At 40.9% G+C, this 19,108-nt stretch overlaps 2 protein-coding genes across 3 annotated transcripts; one reads left to right on the plus strand and one right to left on the minus strand.

Annotated features, from left to right (window-relative positions):
- Positions 1-3,737: 3,737 nt before the first annotated feature.
- LOC140541598 (cytochrome P450 2F2-like) lies at positions 3,738-10,989 on the minus strand. Of its 2 annotated transcripts, XM_072664318.1 has the most exons (10): positions 10,922-10,989; positions 9,546-9,648; positions 8,999-9,161; positions 8,351-8,503; positions 8,087-8,244; positions 6,889-7,062; positions 5,871-6,009; positions 5,558-5,745; positions 5,323-5,464; positions 3,738-4,091 (listed from the first exon to the last, which is right to left on the minus strand). In XM_072664318.1, the coding sequence occupies exons 1-10, from the start codon at positions 10,963-10,965 to the stop codon at positions 3,895-3,897; spliced, it is 1,461 nt and encodes a 486-aa protein (XP_072520419.1). In that variant the 5' UTR covers positions 10,966-10,989; the 3' UTR covers positions 3,738-3,894. The 2 variants fall into 2 exon arrangements, with proteins under 2 accessions (XP_072520419.1, XP_072520418.1); XM_072664317.1 differs by lacking the exon at positions 10,922-10,989 and having other exon boundaries at positions 9,546-9,811.
- An 18-nt stretch (positions 10,990-11,007) lies between these two features.
- Positions 11,008-18,407, plus strand: LOC140541597 (cytochrome P450 2D3-like). The gene is made up of 10 exons (XM_072664316.1): positions 11,008-11,105; positions 13,595-13,789; positions 14,178-14,340; positions 14,511-14,663; positions 14,791-14,951; positions 15,675-15,860; positions 15,979-16,117; positions 16,551-16,738; positions 16,822-16,963; positions 17,080-18,407. The coding sequence occupies exons 1-10, from the start codon at positions 11,100-11,102 to the stop codon at positions 17,268-17,270; spliced, it is 1,524 nt and encodes a 507-aa protein (XP_072520417.1). The 5' UTR covers positions 11,008-11,099; the 3' UTR covers positions 17,271-18,407.
- Positions 18,408-19,108: the final 701 nt, after the last annotated feature.

Raw genomic sequence — 19,108 nt, forward strand, 5'->3', positions numbered from 1 at the left:
TAAGAGTTTCCTCCTACTACATATACATATAAATAATACATTATTATTAACATTAATAAACTGCCTTAATCACTTATATAATCAAATCAACTCATAAAAAAGCAAAATAAGAGTTTCTCCTAATACATATACATCTAAATAATACATTATTTGAAAATACATAAATAAAAATATAAATAAATATATTTATAAATATATAAATACAAATAAAAATCCACTAATTTACTGGACACTGCTTAGTCCTCATGTGTCCAACAGTCTGTGACTGTGTGATTGATTTGATTATTGATTTAGTGTTTTTGGACCTTTCAGAATATTTGGTCCACTTAATCCCACAGAGAAAAAACACTGGATTTCCAACTGATTTCTGTGGATTTACTTTACTGTTTGGGCTCTCTCTCTCTCTCTCTCTCGCCCTCTCCCTCTCTCTCTAACTATATATTATATTTATAGGAACAGCTGCCTAAATGAAAGTGTAGGTAGGATATTCTGACAGGCTAAAAGCGCCATATCAGAAATAAACAACGCTCCCAGCAGAAATACAGGCAGCCGAGGAAAACTGCACTATCATGAAAAACACACGGCAGCTCTGAAGCGTGTGGGTCTGCGCAAGTGGATTTTGAGACCCCTGGAATGCCTTTGTGATAATTAAATATTTAATTATATAGATTATTAGATGGATATAAAGAATAATAGTAATATAAAACAAATGCATTCATTCATTGTTAATGATTTTATTCATAATGCACGCATTCATAGATGCTCCCTGGTGGATTATCCATGCACTGCATGCACCAGAAAAGAACTTTTAGATTTCTAAGAGGTTAAGCAGTGTTGTTTTCTATAGTTTGTGTGACCCCTTACTTCTTTCCTCACTTACACTTCCTCACTTCCTCAGTTACCAGCCCTTGTTCCTTTCTTTGCAGTGACACTTGAAGCTGAGCTCAGGGGCATCTTGTTTTCCCAGCTCTCACTTGAGATGTTTGTTCTCTGGTGAATTTAGTTGATTTGACATCATTTAGAAAGAAGCAGCTCTGTCTTCATGAAGACCCACAGCTGACCCTGGGGTCCAAGAAAGTGTTGGTACACCTCAGGTGATGAATGGTGAAGGGGTGTGTGGGGTTTTCCAAAATAAGTACCACATTAAATAAGGGCTGATGAATCCAGGATTTAACTGTCTGGTCAAGAGGAAATGAGGGACCTTTCATAGCTAGACCAGATCTCCTCTGTGAAGCATGGAGGTGGTAGCATTGTGTCATGGGTCTTTTCAGCAGAATTCACTGGAATGCTGGTCAATCCTGACCAGGATGGGGGGAAAATGTCTTGATTTCGTTTTTGCAGATTCAAGTTTTTTTTTTACTTTCTTAAGTTCAAATTTCTTTTATTTTTTATTTTTTTTATTTATTAACTAAAGCATCTTTTGAGAACAGACACAACATGCCGTACATTTAGGCTGTGATCCACGAGTGTCACAGTGTTGCCAATACCGTCCCTCTGAGTGTGAGATACTGAAGTGATGGGCTTCAGCATCCCATCTTACTCGCTGGTATCTTTTATTCATCTCTTCCTCTTTCTTTCTGGCCCAGGATACTCTCATCATCCCCAACCTCTCCTCAATGCTGAGTGAGGAAGGTGTGATTAGGAGGCATGAGTGGAAGTTTCCTCATGAGTTCAATTCTGTTAACTTCCTGAATGAACAGGGACAGCTTGAGAGGCCTGAGGCCTTCCTGCCCTTTTCTGCTGGTGAGAGATCCTGAGTGTAAATCACACTGCAAAACTATTTACCAGGGCCGACCCCATTACCCCATTACCCTTTTAGAGATTTGGCACCAATTAGAAGCGAATATTCAAAGCTTTGTTGTGGGCGTGGGGGGTTGTTGAGGGGGTTGGTGGTGGTGGTGGTGGTGGTGGGACGGGTTGGGTCATTAGGGTTACAGCGGTAAATAATTTACAACACACACATTTCTGTTAACAACAAACTTTTTATAGCTTTGAAAATAATTACAAATTGCTCAGACATTATTATGGATTACAGAGAAGATAAAGGTGATTTAAATACAACTAAATGAATAACCTCATATTCAACATAACGAACTGTAACAACTTGAACAAGCAGCGCAGTTATAGTAGCACCACAGCATCAAAGAAATCAAGCGTGGGGTGTGGGGTGATCTACACCTTCTTCATATGGTTTGCTAGACAAGTTTGTCTGCATTTCTGGGTAATAGGGGGCTTTGGGTCATTAGGTCAGCCAGCCTTGGAAAAAATGCACTCAGACGGGGTTAAATGGGCTAGAATGCAAAGGCAGTGTTGGACAGCAAATACCAGGTTTGGGTGGCTGTCGCTGCTTCGCTTCCACCATGCCGGTGGGCCAAAGTGGACTTTACATGTGTCAGATACTGCTCCACCTGTCCATAAGCACGGTGAGCGCAGTGGAGCTGAGATGGTACTACAGTATACTAGTATTGGTATGGTATAATGGTATTAACTCAGGTCCAGCCTGAGTACTCTGGATGAACTGGAACCGGCACAGCAGAGGGAGTAAGATGAGGAAGAGCTCCATACGAGCCAGACCCTCACCAAGACACACACACTGCCCTGGAGAACGTACATGTCCACAGGGCCCTGTGTGTGTCTTGGTGAGTGTCTGGCTTGTATGGAGCTCTTTTTCATCTTGCTCCCTCTACTGCGCCGGTTTCAGTTCTTCTGGCCTGAAGATGCAGGAGAAGATTTGGACTCACAGTGTAGACCCAGGCCATACAGACTGAGACAACCAGCTAAACACAGGTGACGCTGCATGAGAGTCTCCTGGTAGAAACTTCGCTAGAGCTTTCATCTCCTGAAAAAGACACAGGACAAAAGCTCAAAGCTAGAGCAGCTTCCACTTCAAGACAACGACATTTACATTTACAGCATTTAGCTGACGCTCTTATCCAGAGCAACTTACAAGGTAACTCATATTACAGAGGTGAGCCAATGCAGTGTTTGGAGTCTTGCCCGAGGACTCTTATTGGTATAGCACAGCACAGCACCCCGGTCTCCCACAGGGTGTAATAGCTCACTGGCAGGTAGTGGTGTTTAACTGTTGCGCCACACCAACCACCGTGATGTAACAACAAGCACCATCTACATTGGCAAGGTGCCAACACCTTGGCAATGTGCAACCATGACTAGCTTGCTATCTGCGAAAATCCATATTGTACATTCCTGAGGACTTGAGTTCAACTCAAAAAAGAGTTTTCCAAAATAAGTTAAAATTTTATCTTAATAAACTGAAATACATGTATCTCCAAAATGGTCACTTCATAGGAGGAGGCAACAATGTTCTTAACTTTGAATGGAAGTTAATATAAAATAAGAGTTTATTCCAAGTCCTTTAGAGCATTTCTATTGGTCCATTCATCCAGAATTATTCACATGGTGTACGGAGCAGCTACAGGGTTCAAACAGTGAAGAAAACTAAAAATAGACAAAAATGGATAAATATGTTTTTCATTGGTCAACAGGGACATCCAAAGAGTTTGTTTATCACTGTTGCTTCCACTAGTTTAATGAGCTTACACACTGAGCTGTAGCAAAGAGGCGAGTGTTTTATGCCTTTTATAGCTACTAGAATGATGCACTTATCAGATAACTGTGCTACAAAGTGTACAGAAAATGTGACACATCTCTTAGTCCAGTAAAGAGCTGCTGAGGTGTGTAGAAGGTCATGGTTAAATCAGTGGAGAGCTGCTGTGTTTAAGGGTCAAGTCTCCAATCCAACTTTATTTCATAACAACATGTGAATCAGACAGTGAAGTTCATGAGAAATGTCCTGCATTATCCAGATTATCTTGTTAAACTGTGTATTCAGTGGTATTAAGACTTGATTATGCTGGCATTCTGTGGCAGGTTCTAAGTGTTTTTGCATGTCTGTCTCAGCCTGAGACCCATCTTGTACGGCTTGGGTGTGAGTGTGACTCCAAACACAGGGGTAAAGTCCGGTTCTCCTGCATCTTCAGGCCAGAAGAACTGGAAGCGGCGCAGGAGGGTGACGAAAATGAGGAAGAGCTCCATGCGAGCCAGACTTTCACCAAGACACATACGGGGTCCTGTGGACATGAAAACACATATCAGTACGATTTGTTCATTTAGCAGAGAGCTGGGGTCGGGCTCAAAAAGGCTTTTCTTCAGAAAAAGGCGATGGCTGGCTGCGCACATGTTGGAGGAGGCGTGTGTCCGTCTTCATCCTCCCAGTGTCGGGAGCACTGCAGGTATGTAATAGAGGGAGAATATATATGGGTTGGGTAATTGGCCCATTCAAACTGCAAGAATTGGCTTTTCATGCTCCTACAGATGGGAAGTGTAAAAATCTGATCTAAAAATTTGATCACCTACCAACCAGCAAGAATTCTGGCTCCTTCTTCAAAAAGCCCTCCTATTCTGCATTCATTACCTGTATTAGCTGCACCTGTTTGAACTCGTTGCCTGTATAAAAGACATCTGTCCACACACTCATGGCCAAGACCAAAGAGCTGTCTAAGGACACCAGGGACAAAATTGTAGACCTGCACATGGCTGGGATGGGCTACAGGACAATAGGCAAACACACACTATGCCATCCTGCAGGGCACACAAGGTCTCCATGCTCACGCCAGTACATTTGAAGTTCGCCAATGACCATCTGGATGATTAAGGGGAGGCATGTGAGAAGGTCATGTGGTCAGATGAGACCAAAATAGAGCTTTTTGGTATCAACTCCACTCGCCGTGTTTGGAGGAAAAAGAAGGAGGAGTACAACCCCAAGAACACTTTCCCAACAGTGAAGCATGGGGGTGGAAACATCTACTTCGGGGTGCTTTTCTGCAAAGGGGGCAGGACGACTGCACCGTATTGAAGGGAGGATGGATGAGGTCATGTATTGCGAGATTTTGGCCAACAACCTCCTTCCCTCAGTAAGAGCATTGAAGATGGGTTGTGGCTGGGTCTTCCAGCATGACAATGACCCGAAACCCACAGCCAGGGCAACTGGCTGTGTATCCTCAAGAAGCATTTTTGGATCTAGAGGAGGAGTGGGCCAAGTGACTGCTGCAGTTTGTGCAGTTTTCTGTTTTTCTACTGTATTAAATATGCATTTCATGCAGATTTTTTTAGATCCTGTCTCTCACAGTTGAAGTGCAACTACGGTGAGAATTACAGACCTCTCTATTCCTTGTAGGTGGAAAAACTTGCAAAATGGGCAGTGTATCAATTACTTATTTTCCCCACTATGCATGCTACTCTCTCCATTACAGTCAGTAACGGATTCTTACTGTTAACTGACCCTGCTCAGAACTCACTCACCAATAGAAAAGGGAACAAAGGCCTCAGGCTTCTCAAACTGGCCCTGCTCACTCAAGAAGTTGGCTGGGTTGAACTCATGAGGAAACTTCCACTGGCCTTCCTCGTACAGTACTGAGTGAAGGTTGGGGATGATGAGAGTACCCTGGTTCAAAGACAACAATGGAAATTAAAAATCTATAAAGTCTATAAAGAGTTCAGATGATGTAAAACAAAAGGGAAGGAGGGGAATCTTCACCTTTGGGATGCTGTAGCCCATCAGATCAGTATCATTGGTGGTGCAGTGGGGTACGCTCAAGGGCAAGGTACTGGCAATGCGCTGACACTCATGGAGAACAGCATTGGTGTACGGCATGTTGTGTCTGTCCTCAAAAGATACATTAGCTTTACCCTCCAGAACCTCATCAATCTCCTGCTGACATCTTTCTACAAACATAAGACAGAGGACAAATGATCCCATGTGGTCAGCAGATCAACCAAGCAATGGAAGAAACAGTATGAGGATTTTTAATAGTGTTTAATAGTGCACTGTATGATCTTATAGTTCAAACCTTGTATGTCTGTGTGTTTCATGAGGTACAGGAACGCTGTTAGGAGGGTGTTGGAAGAGGTTTCTGTCCCACCCCCTTGCAGGTCCATGATGGTCCTCACAAGGTCGGCATCATTGAAGTAGGTTCCATTATTTCCTTTCTACTGAACAGAAAACATCATCTAAAAAAGTGTCTTCAAAAAGTGTTTTTCTTTCAAAATGCTCTCTAGTGAGGATGTGGTACATTGCGATGAAGGAAACATTCTCTTCAATATATATATATAGATAAACTATATATAAACTGCAACCAGCAGCAATCTCATATTAATCTGGAACCGAACTTTATCCTCCAAGATGGCAACGCTCACCCCCACAGAGCGGGGTTGATCATAGACTACCTCCAGAATTTGGGAGTAGCGAGGATGGAATGGCCTGCCAGCAGTCCTGACCTCAACCCCATTGAACCCTTGTGGAACCAGCTTGGGCGTGCTGTTCGTGCCAGAGGGACCAACACAACCACGTTGGCTGACTTGCAACAAATGTTGGTTGAAGAATGGGATGCTGTAGTGACCAGCATGAGGAGGAGGTGCCAGGCTGTTGTGGCTGTGTATGGTTCTTCCACACACTATTAAGGCTCTTGTTTGTTAAATAAATACATTGTTAAATTGCCAATATGTCTTGTTTCTTCAAACTTCAATCATCCAGTCCACCAAACCTCACGCGAGTCAATGACAGAATGAGCTGATTGGCACTGGCAGAGCAGACTTGGCCAATTTTTCATGGGCGTAACCCAAATACTCAGATCCCACAACTGCATGTCCCTTACAAATGTGGCACCATTTAAAAGGGAAATCAACAGGCTTTCCAACGGTACACCATTGATTGCCAAGAAGCCTAGAACTAATTTAGCAAATTTAGCAAATTTTCTTACTTTTTGTGCTATTATTATATTTATGTTTTCATTTATTAATAGTGTCAAAGTTGAATGGCGTTAATAACAACAATATTCTGTAATTAATCACAAGTTAAAATACTCATACCTTTTCCAGCTCATCAAGATAGCAGTCGACAAAGCTTTCAGGCTCCCCTGGGACTCTTGTTTTCCTGTGTTTTTCAACCATGGTTGCTATCATTTTTTTGATTTCCTCAAAATGTTTGAAGGCCTTCCTGAAGGGAAGGGGAAGCGATCTCACCATAGGAACCATGTCGTATAACTGTTGGAAACAACGACATTTTAACTGTTATACAATTAAAGTGATGTTTTATCCAGATCTGTTGGAACTTGCTACCTGTTCTATAGTGATTTGTGTAAGTAATACTGTTGCTTTACACTATTATGGGTCAGTTTCCCAGACATGGATTAAGCCTAGTCCCCGTCTGTGAGACCAACCCTATATGTCCAAATGTTTGTGGACACTAGTGGTGGGAAATCTGAGAAATCATTTTGTCTGTGTGTATCATGTGTATCGGGATCAATATTGTGAATCCTGAAAATGTCTACGTCTTGTGATATAATATTTTGGCCATATTGCCCACCCCTACTGGATGCATTCAGCTACTTTAAGTTGTACCTGTTGCTGACATAGATGTGCAAATACACACACACACAGCTTGTGTCTCTGGAGCAGATAAACATTAACCTATTGGCACCATGCTGCCTAATGCCAGGCGTAGGCTAGAAGGGCTATAAAGCGCCTCCCAGCATTTTGAGGTGGAGCAGTGGAATAACTGTGTTCTCTGGAACGATGGAGGAGCTCCAGACAGTATGTCTGGGATGAGTTGGGGAGTTGGGGATGAAGTGAGGTCATGATTACCGGATATCCTGACCTCTTGTTGCTTAATGCAATCAAAGCCTCTGAGCAATACTCCTCCAAAATCTAGTAGAAAGCCTTCCTCCCTGGGTAGAGACAATTAGTCCAACAAAAGCAGGACAAACTCTTTTTAATACCCTTGATTTGGAAAGAAATTAGCAGATGTCCCAATACTTTTGTCAATATGATGTACTCATATGTATTGACATGATATTTTGAATGAAGCAAAATCAATGCCTGTGTGCAGTTGTTCAGTAATTACTAATGATACAACAGCTGGAGGACAGGATGAGTGCGGGGGGTCAGTATGAACATGCTGGTGCTGGTTGGAGCTTTCAGAATGATTTGATTGTTTCATTTATTTACATGAGCGCAGCTCCACAATATGAAATGAGAAATTTCTATGCATAATAATTTAATACCCCACCATTCCCCAAGCTCCACCGGCAACCTTTGTAGTTTCGGCAAAGAGGGTCACATACTCCTGGAGGGTTTTATCTTCGTACTCATAGCGAATGCCATATAAAACCAGGTAGATGACGTTTGATGCAGATTCATGGAACATAGTCTGAGGATTCACAAAGCCTGCACAGACAAATGTAAATCATTAAGAAACGCAGTCGTTCATCTCAAATCATCTCGACTGAACTGAATTCAGAAAATATGATTGCATAATTCTGAGTGGTAATACCAGCTGTTTTCTCCAAGCGTTCAACAAGATGGTCGAGCTCTGCCAGAATCCTGTCCTCCATAGAGCGCTTCCCCATGCCAAAGTTCCTGAGGGTGGTGAGGGAAAAGCGCCGATGCTCCCTCCATGCAGGACCGTAGTCCAGCATTACAACCCCTGTCACATTTGACTCGTATAAATAACTCCACGCTTTAACCTTCAGCTGCCATTTGCTGCATTGTTATGACCAAAGGATCACTGGTATGTACACTATATGTCCAAATGTTGGTGGACAGCTTGTATAGTATCTATAGAGAAACATTGCCAATAGATTAGAACTCTCTAGAGCAGATGAACATGAACCCATTAGCACCATGCTGCCTAAAGCCAGGTGTGGGCTAGAGGCGTATAAAAGCCCCCCAGCATTGAGCTGTGTAACAGTGGAAGAACTGTGTTCTCTGGAATGATGGTTGGTGCCCCATCCAATTCTTTTGGGATGAGCTGGGGAGTTGGGGATGATAAAACATCCCTTTAAATCCCCTTGATTTGCAGAAGAAACCTGAATGAGCAGGTGTCCCAATACTTTTGTCCATATAGTGCAAGTATAAGAACAACGTTGATTGACCACAGTTGTACAGAGAGGTTTGAACTACTGTTTCAGATAGACTTTACCATTCATTTGAGTTAGATGGCTTTGTATGAGGTTATCTGGGCGTCCTGAAAAGTCTGCTCCTTTAGTAACAAGAGCTTCCTTCATAGCCTTCAAACCAGTGAGAACCACTGCTGGTCTTCCTCCCAAATACACACTGTAAACGTTCCCATAGCGCCTGGCCAACTAAAGACATAGAAAACACCATTTAAGAAGAGATATGATCACAAAGAGGTCACAGTTGCAGATGTCACAGATGTGTATGTGATTAATACTCATGGTATTTTGGTTTACAATCATTTTGAGGTAAATATTTAGGCTGATGAGCTGAGGCTGATATTGTATGCCTCATTGGACATTTATAACCACCCCACACCTTACCAAATGTTCTGCTCTGGTAAACAAGAAACAGTACACACATAGTTGGAGGTCTGTCTTTAGAGGCCAGCGTTTCCCCCTCATACTGCCCTCAACTCTAATGTGCATCATTACATTCTCCTGAATGTTAAATGAATCAATATAAATATTGTGTTTTGATTAGTCCAGAATGAAGGAAACACAGTACTGTACCCTCTCAAAGTCCTTCAGAGGATTGACCATATTCAGCTCAAACAAGTTCCCGAATATGGGCCATGGTCGGGGTCCAGGAGGAAAGTTCTTGGGCCTCTGGATCCTGATGAAGAAGTAAAAGAGGTAAATAAAAATCCAAACTAGGACCCAGCTCAGCATTGTGCCTGCAGTGGTGCTGCTCTCTGCTCTGTGTGAAAGGAGGCCACTGAGGGGAGGCTTTATTGTGCTGAACTGCTTCTTTTGAATCTTTCAATTTAATGAATCAAATGTCTGATTCAGTTGAATCATTTCGGCTTCAGGTAGTGTAGGACAGACCAGCTGAACAATCAGAAAAGTGTGCATGTCTACCAACCAATCAGGATCTGTGAGGTGAGGAGGAATTTGGCAAGAACAGCAGGACAGCACCATGGTTAAGATGTCCTTTGATGGCCGGGAGGATTTAAGCTGTGAGACCATGGCAGTGTGTTTGTGTGAGGGTGGCTCTAAAATCATGCAGCTATGTTAATGAATAGTAAGACATATTTACTTTTACTAACATTAATAAACTGCCTTAATCACCTATATAATCAAATCAACTCATAAAAAAGCAAAATAAGAGTTTCCTCCTAATACATATACATATAAATAATACATTATTATTAACATTAATAAACTGCCTTAATCACCTATATAATCAAATCAACTCATAAAAAAGCAAAATAAGAGTTTCCTCCTAATACATATACATATAAATAATACATTATTATTAACATTAATAAACTGCCTTAATCACTTATATAATCAAATCAACTCATAAAAAAGCAAAATAAGAGTTTCCCCCTAATACATATACATATAAATAATACATTATTATTAACATTAATAAACTGCCTTAATCACTTATATAATCAAATCAACTCATAAAAAAGCAAAATAAGAGTTTCCCCCTAATACATATACATATAAATAATACATTATTATTAACATTAATAAACTGCCTTAATCACTTATATAATCAAATCAACTCATAAAAAAGCAAAATAAGAGTTTCCCCCTAATACATATACATATAAATAATAAAATATTTACAAATTAAAATAATTAATAAAATAAAATTAACTGATTTACTGGACACTGGTTAGTCCTCCTGTGTCCAACAGGCTGTGACTGTGTGATTGATTTGATTATCTCTCTCTCTCTCTCTCTCTCTATCTATCTATCTATATCTATATATATATAATATAATAAATATATTATATATATAAATATATATTATTTATAGAAACAGCTGCCTAAATGAAAGTGTAGGTAGGATATTCTGACAGGCTAAAAGCGCCATATCAGAAATAAACAACGCTCCCAGCAGAAATACAGGCAGCCGAGGAAAACTGCACTACCATGAAAAACACACGGCAGCTCTGAAGCGTGTGGGTCTGCGCATGCGCAGAGCGGCTACGTAGCACCTTTCGATGGGTAGCACGACTCGACAGAACACCCAGCCGCGCGCGTTTTTAGATCCCAAACAGAGCACGTCTGGTCAGCCTGTCTTCTGTCGACCTGGCTGTAACGCTGTTGATGAAGGTATATGGCCTGAACATCACTACTGACACCATGTAAATACCAGCTAACTCAAAACATCGCTAACAGGCGACAGACCTTCATTGATCTGTTTGATTGATTCATTAAATAAAGAGTCGGTTCAGAGTCGTTCATAAAACAGACATTATTAGAGGTCCGGGATTCACGTAGTGTAATTTGAATGTTTTGAGAGTCGAATGACTTTCCATCTATTTCAATATATTATTAAAAAATTAATAAAAATTAAATTAAATTAAATTAAATTAAAGGTTCAGCACATATGATTGATAGTATTTATAATATAATTACAGGACTCGTGACAATTAACCATTTAAGGCCAAGTGTATCTGATACCCTTTACACGCCTTTGTGATAATTAAATAACTAATTATCTAGATTACTAAATAATATAAATAAAAACAGTGATATAAAATAAATAGATACATGTATTCATGGATGCTCTCTGGTGGATTATCCACGCACTGCATGCACCATAAAAGTACTTTTAGATTTCTAAGAGGTTAAGGAGTGTTGTTTTCTATATTTGTTAGAAAGAAACTCCGTGTGATTTAAAATTTCTATTAAAAGTCATGGAAGTCAAGAAAAAACACTGAGGTCAAACAGGAGCCCTCTATTTTTTTTAAAAATTGAACCGTCTGGTAATTATTTGATTGTCCAGACTGAGCATGCTCTGATACAGTGGACAAACATTAGGGGTGAAAAGAAAAGGAAAAAAAAAAAAACAAGGAAAAAAAACAATCAGATTTCATGATTTGCCCGAAGCTCAGAAAGTTGTCCTTCAGGGACACAAGAGCTCAGTCTAATGCTCTCTATGCTGAAACTAAAATATGCTTTGTTGCCTCCCTTCCTCATAAGTCAGTGTAGTGATGTAAAATGACTTAAACTAAAATAAGGGGGATTCTCTATACAGAGTGCACAGTTCGGACTAGTGTACTTGGTGGTCGTGACTTTGCAAATTTGGCTTGCGAGTACAAACTCCTGAAGGACGGGAGGACACCGTGTGCTAACTTTGCAGTGTGAAGCATGATGGATTCTGGGATATGTGACTGTGCCAAGTCCACACAAGTCACGTCCTGCGTCCTCGATCAAACTTGTTTAGCTTAAATAAAGTTTGTGTTTAGTTACTTCAACTTCATCTAAGCGTCATTTAACAGCCAAAGCTACATTTCCCACTTTTCTGTCAAAGAAAACATCAGTGTTTCAGTGCTAGTAGCTAAGCTACAGTTAAGTCTAATTATGCTTTGGTTTAATTAATAGTTGTTGATTAAAATCACACATGATGAGTGATCATTTTCCAGACAGCATGTTCACACGGGTCTAAATGACGAGGAGCTACCACTGCTTCCCCAAACAGCGCTTTCGCTGGCAGCCCTTTCCTGATGGCCGCTTCATAAAGCCTGGTTAGACTTAGCAGCAGTCTGGTGGTGATGTGATGTGCAGTAAATCTGCTGTAAATCTGTTGGATTTACTTTTCAAAGAGAACACAGCCCTGTTTGAGATTCACAGTTTGTCACTTCCATATACCAGACTGAAAACCATACAGTTTTCAAGGGTCAAATGTCAAGCATGAGCTACAAGCATAAGGTCAGCTGCTGTTAACTTCAAGTAATGGAGCTGGGTTACATTTCTGGGCCACAGAACTAGGCCGACTTGTCTGCAGGCAGTGAAAAGATAACCTTTCGCACAGTGTGTGTGTGTGTGTGTGTGTGTGTGTGTGTGCAGGGTTTCAAGAAAAGGTAAAATAGCCATTCTTGCTCACAAGCTGTGTTGTAAGATCACTTAGCTTAGTTTAATGGCTAACTAGATAAGGTAACCATCAGTAGCGTAGCCCTCAGGACCAGATTGAAAGATTGAGCTAAACTTTTGCCTCTTAATAAATCAGTAACATTATTTTATTTGCTCGTGTAGTAAATTCTTTTATTTATAGTACCAAATACTTTGCCAGAGAATCCAATGATTGTTACTGCATCACTAAAGCTATTAAGGGACAAAAATCTTGTTAGACCTATGTCAACATAAAGTTAATAATAATAATAATAATAATAAAAGGATTGATTATTTGGGATCTTTGTAGCTGTAGCTGCACTTCACAAACAGCAGGAGCTACATCAGCTAAAGCCACACTAGCTCTTAACTGCGTAGACTTCTTTGCACATGCTCAGTGGAGCCACTCTCTCACCGTCTCAGTTAGTGGTGACGCACTTTTTTTTCCTTTTCTTTTTTGGGGATAAAAACACAGATTTTTCTGCTTAGTTGCTGGACTTTTCGACACACCTGTGAATGATTTACCTGCAGTTTAACTGAATAGGACACTTTAGCACGTGTCCAAACTTTTAAATACTGGCACGTTTGTGGGCTGAGGTGAAAGCTCTGTTTAGTTTCCAGTCATTCACAGATTCAGTAGCTGCAGAAGGAGTCACCTTTACCCTACTTTACCCTACTTTACTCTACTTTACTCTACTTTACTTTAGGCAGCTGTAGTGTCGTTGGAAGAGCAGTACACGATGCTGGGCTCTTTGGTCCTGGTTTGGATTTTTGTCTGCCTCCTCTTCCTCTTCATCAGGGTCCAGAGGCCCAAGAATTTCCCCCCTGGTCCTCGGCCTGTGCCCCTATTCGGAAATCTGTTTCAGCTGGACATTACCAATCCTCTGAAGGACCTGGAGAGGGTACAGTAGCATGTTCTGTTAATTGTGGTCAAGTTAAAACTAATTGCAATATTTATTTACTGTTTTCTTTTCACAGGTCAGTTTTCTGATCACTCACTAAACCCAAGTTGGTTTATTTGTTGTTGTTTATTTATTGTGTAAGGCTTCTTTTTGCTCTAATGTCTAGACTAATTTACAGTCTGATCTCAGACAGTTGCATCCTGTCTAGATGACCTTTTATGACATTATCCACAATATGAACTTATTTAAGGTCATTTTTAATAATTAATCAAACCATAATTTATTTAAATTGTCCTGGAGTAACGTCCTGGAGAATCCGGCCTGACTGCCGTCTGCTTGGTAATTTTAAATAACTGGCAGCTTCTTCATGTCTGTTGCATGTCTTCAGTTTGCTGAGCGCTATGGGAACGTTTACAGTGTGTATTTCGGAGGAAGACCAGCAGTGATTCTCACTGGTTTGAAGGCTGTGAAGGAAGCTCTGGTGACCAAGGCTGCAGACTTTTCAGGACGCCCGCAAAACATCCTGGTCAGCCATGTGTCGAAAGGGAAAGGTCAGTCTGACCAGGCAAACAGACTGTGCTCAGCCTATCGTAACTTTATACAGACTGTGGTCAGTCAGAGGCTGCGGTTTCTTAAAGTTCTTTTCATGTTGATTGTGTTATTTTAACACTCAAATAGAGCAACTTTGAAATGACTTACTGATGTGACTGAAATGTGACAGGAGTCATATTTGCTGACTACGGTCCTGGATGGAAGGAGCATCGGCGCTTTGCCCTCACCACCCTGAGGAACTTCGGAATGGGGAAGCAGTCTATGGAGGACAGGATTCTGGGAGAGACTGAACATCTTGTTGCACATTTAGAGAAACGTGCTGGTAACTGATCTTCAGCTATTTTTATTATTATTAACTATTATAGAACAACCAGATACTTCTCCAGTGATCACAGCCAGTTAGTAAAGAGTTGCATCATAAATCATATGTGTCTGTGTGAACATTGCAGGAGGCTCCATGAATCTTGACAATTTGTTCCATGAAGCTGCAGCAAACATCATCTACCTGGTTTTATTTGGCAATCGCTATGACTACGGCGATGAAACCCTTAAAAAATTTGTTCAGATATTCACTGAGAACACAAAGATAGCCAACGGACCCTGGGGAATGGTGAGTCATCGTATCATTGCATGCCAAGAGCTACCTGTAGGTCCCGTGATGACCTTTTAGGATTGTTGAAGATGGGGCTGGGCGATATAGTAAAAAAACTATATGACTAATACCTTTTTCACGATACACAATATTTATTACAATACATGTAATCTCAAACAAAAAAACATCAGTAGCGACAGATTCTTATAAACTATAATTCAGATCCTCTCCTGTGTGAATACAGTGATTTATACTCAACATCTGCTGCTCTTCATCTAATTAAACCAGTCTAATTAAACCTGCAGCTGATTAGTGTTTATTAAGCACTAATCCTACCCTGGATATGCCTATAAAAGCATATCATCACAATAACGATTCATCACTATGATATAATATTGTCTCATTTTAAAACCTTTCCCAGTTTCCTCTGCATCTACAACCTTCTCCATGAAGGTCTCGGAGAGCTCATACCACAACAGGCTCCTCCGAAACGTTTCCTCATGAGACAATTGCATTGCTATTAACTGCATTTTACAAATGATGTTTAAAGAACTGTCCTCAGTTGTTTGTGTTTAGTTGTATTCTCTCCATCTCTCAGTACTGTTCATATGAAGATCAAATGTCCAGATGTTTAAATCTGTTAAAGACAAAGGTGTTCATGAGGTGTCCTAATATTTTCACATGACTGTGTGTGTTTATCTTATTCCAAAACCTAATGTGGTGTCTCTTATTGTCTTGCAGATCTATGATACACTTCCGCTGGTGAGATGTCTGCCTCTTCCCTTCAAGAAAATATTTGAAAATAGCAAGATGTCTCACAAAGCATTAGGAAATATGATCAGCAACCACAACACAACAAGAGTCCCAGGAGACCCAAGAGACTTTGTCGACTGTTATCTGGATGAGCTGGATAAGTTGTGTATGGATGTGAGCTCATTTGATTATAGTACTTCCACCCTTTTCTTGTACCAACATGCAATCAAGAGAATAATATAATTAGATGATGATGATGATGATGATGTTGTTGATGATGTGAATCCAACAGAAAAGAGCTGATGAATCTTCCTTGAATGAAGGACAACTCCAAAGATACGTTATTGACCTGTACGCTGCTGGAACAGATACCACCTCCAACACCCTCTCAACGGCATTCCTCTACCTCATGACTCATCCAGACATCCAAGGTTTCCAACTATAAAACACTGAACATGATGATAACTGTCATTTGTTTAAAGCATTTAAGCATGAATTAGAAATTCAGGGGCATCTTGTTTTCCCAGCTCACACTTGAGATGTTTCTCCAAACATCAGACATTGTTGGTTCACCTCAGAGACAGGACTATGTCAAGGCATACTGATGTGTGGGGTTTTCCAAAATAAGTAACACAATTCTAAGGGCTGATGAAACCAGGATGAAACGCTCTGGTCAAGTCTTATATTTGGAGGAAATGAGGGACCTTTCATAACTAGATCAGTTCCATCTCTGCTGTGAAGGTGGTGGGATTGTGTCATGGGGTGTCTTTTCAGCAGAATGCACTGGAATGCTGGTCAGGATTGAGGGGAAATTGTATTAATTTTTGCAGATTCATGGAAAATGTACCTTTCACGTTCCTGTAGAGAGATGTCAACAGGAGATTGATGCCGTTCTGGAGGGTAAAGCTAATGCATCTTATGAGGACAGACACAACATGCCGTACATTCAGGCTGTGATCCACGAGTGTCAGCGTGTTGCCAATACCGTCCCTCTGAGTATTTTCCACTGCACCAGCAGAGATACTGAACTGATGGGCTTCAGCATCCCAAAGGTAAAGATTTCAAAAACTTTCAGTGTCTCTATTTTACTCTCTGATATGTTTTATTAATCTCTTCCTCATTTTTTTTGACCCAGGACACTCTCATCATCCCCAACCTCTCCTCAGTGCTGAAAGAGGAAGGCCAGTGGAAGTTTCCTCATGAGTTTAATCCAGCTAACTTCCTGAATGAACAGGAACAGTTCGAGAAGCCTGCGGCCTTCCTGCCCTTTTCTGCTGGTGAGCGATCCTGAGTGTAAATCACACTGCAAACTCATTTACCAGGGCTGACCCCATTACCATTTTTTTTAATTTGTTTATTTTTGACAAACCATATGCGTCTTACATGTCCTCAGGGCCTCGTATGTGTCTTGGAGAAGGTCTGGCTCGCATGGAGCTCTTCCTCATCTTGGTCACTCTGCTTCGCCGCTTCCAGTTCTTCTGGCCTGAAGATGCAGGAGAGCCGGACTTCACTCCTGTGTTTGGAATCACAGTCAGGCCCAAACCCTACAGGATGGTGGTCAGACTGAGACAGCCAGCTAAATAAATGTGGAACATTACTCCAAATGAGTTTGTAATTCTCCACATGAGGAGATTGCTGGTTACACTATTAATCACCTAAAGACTATATGATTATTTTAGAGGCAGTAAAGTAGGCTTTTTAAAAAAAAAATTTAAAAAAATACCTGTACTCTTACTAGTGTACTGGAACAGTGCTTCCTAGTCCAGGTCATTAAACCCACTGCACTGCACAGTTTCTGCTTGTACTGCTTAAATATTAGGATTTCATAGAAACTACAGAGGGAATTGGTAGAAACGGTGGAAGAAACCGGGTTTTCATATTGTAATTTTTTTCGGGGGGGGGGGGTTTAGCTTGTAGTTTACTTATTCACATTTAGCAACCTTGCCTATAAGGGTGCGCTTATAATACTCCAATAGCTTTCTGTGCTTTTCATCAATGATAGTAGCTGTGTCTGAAACTGAAGGCTGTATTAGAAGGCAGGACTGTGACAAAGGTGTTTGTAACAGAATCACAACACAAAGCAGCCATGCTTTCTGTCGTTGCCAAGATGGCAACAGTTCGCTGTGTAATGATAGGGAATAAAAGCTTTGGATGAAAGAAGAGGAGTTCTACGACGGTCTATAATGATCCTTAATACACCTTAAAGCAAGAAGCACAAGCTGAAGGTTTTGTCATGGGTCTCACAGTCTGCTGACATAGCCAGAAAGACCAGTACAGCAGGACAGCTCAGGAATCTCAGAATCTAGAAGCTTTTTGCAAGGAACAATTTGTTGAATATGCCAAACAAGAACTCTCTCTAAGACGTCTCTTAGCTGCTATAAGAAGTATTTACAATTCAAACGTGTGGAGCAGTGATGGATGTGCTGTGCATGTAAACGAAGAGTAAAACAGGAGAGTTCAGGAGTGTATGCTGAGGCAGACCAGTCTGGTGTTGTAAGCAGAGAGTATCGTGCAGGAATGAGTAGCAGCTAGTGTTCAGGTAGAGAGAACAGAACACAGCTTATGTCCAGAGAGGAGTTCAGAGAGATCCTCAGAACTTGAAGCTGCTCACTCAAGTTTCAGTAAAGTCACTGAACTTTACAAGCTTTAAGATTTACCAAAGGGGGTGTTGCTAAGTGCTGACTGTTACAGATGCTCTTCATGTATTGTCATTCTAAAAAAGGGAAATTAAAAAGTTAACTTTTTTAACTTTTTAATTAAGTGTGTGTGTGTGTGTGTGTGTGTGTGTGTGTGTGTGTGTGTGTGTGTGTGTGTGCGCGCGTGCGTGATGTTTAACTGAAAGCCTTTTGGAAATGCAATCTTTTACCAGCTTAGCTGTTGACCCTGACCGAACTCATACAGATTTCCATTCCAGAGCACATTTCACTTTTCTCTCTGTGGTGATTTAAGAGTCAGTGTAAGAAAGCAATGTAATCAGTGTTTAAGAACTCCTTTCACCAGTCTGTTCTTAACTCAGTTTAATCACTTTACTAAACTTTCTGGTATACTCTGCCATCCGGTGGCCTCATTATCGGACATTATTGCCCAGCCGGCAGCAGTGCAGACGTTCTCAGAGGATCAATAAAAGACTTGAGAGTCTGAGATGTGGAACCTGAAATCAGACCATCCGAGCACACTGACTACCAAGCTATGCTGTATCCGTGGCAGTTTAAATAGAGGTGGCGGTTTGCTTTATGTGTGTTGGATGAGACATGCTAGTCGTCACCCTCCTAGTGTTAGGGGCATTTCTGGTGATTTGGCTCACATGGAGGGGGGGTGGGTAACTGGCCTTGCAATTTGAGCAGAAAACAAGGTAAAATTATAATAAATTATTTAATTAAAACTCATCTACTATCAATCTAATAAACTCAAATACAAAATGT

This window comes from Salminus brasiliensis, chromosome 19 (genome assembly GCF_030463535.1).
Source record: "Salminus brasiliensis chromosome 19, fSalBra1.hap2, whole genome shotgun sequence".
NCBI lineage: Eukaryota > Metazoa > Chordata > Actinopteri > Characiformes > Bryconidae > Salminus > Salminus brasiliensis.

What these genes read in the sequence shown, in the direction of transcription:
- LOC140541598 (XM_072664317.1), bottom strand. Translation starts at nt 9,704, where the DNA reads ATGCTGAGCTGGGTCCTAGTTTGGATTTTTATTTACCTCTTTTACTTC. An exon ending in CCGGTGGAGCTTGGGGAATG is followed by an intron (nt 7,063 to 8,086) that starts GTGGGGTATTAA and finishes TGTTTCCAACAG; the next exon opens with TTATACGACATGGTTCCTAT. An exon ending in CTTTGTTCCCTTTTCTATTG is followed by an intron (nt 4,092 to 5,322) that starts GTGAGTGAGTTC and finishes TCATGTCCACAG; the next exon opens with GACCCCGTATGTGTCTTGGT.
- LOC140541597 (XM_072664316.1), top strand. An exon ending in CCAACGGACCCTGGGGAATG is followed by an intron (nt 14,952 to 15,674) that starts GTGAGTCATCGT and finishes ATTGTCTTGCAG; the next exon opens with ATCTATGATACACTTCCGCT. An exon ending in GACTCATCCAGACATCCAAG is followed by an intron (nt 16,118 to 16,550) that starts GTTTCCAACTAT and finishes ACGTTCCTGTAG; the next exon opens with AGAGATGTCAACAGGAGATT.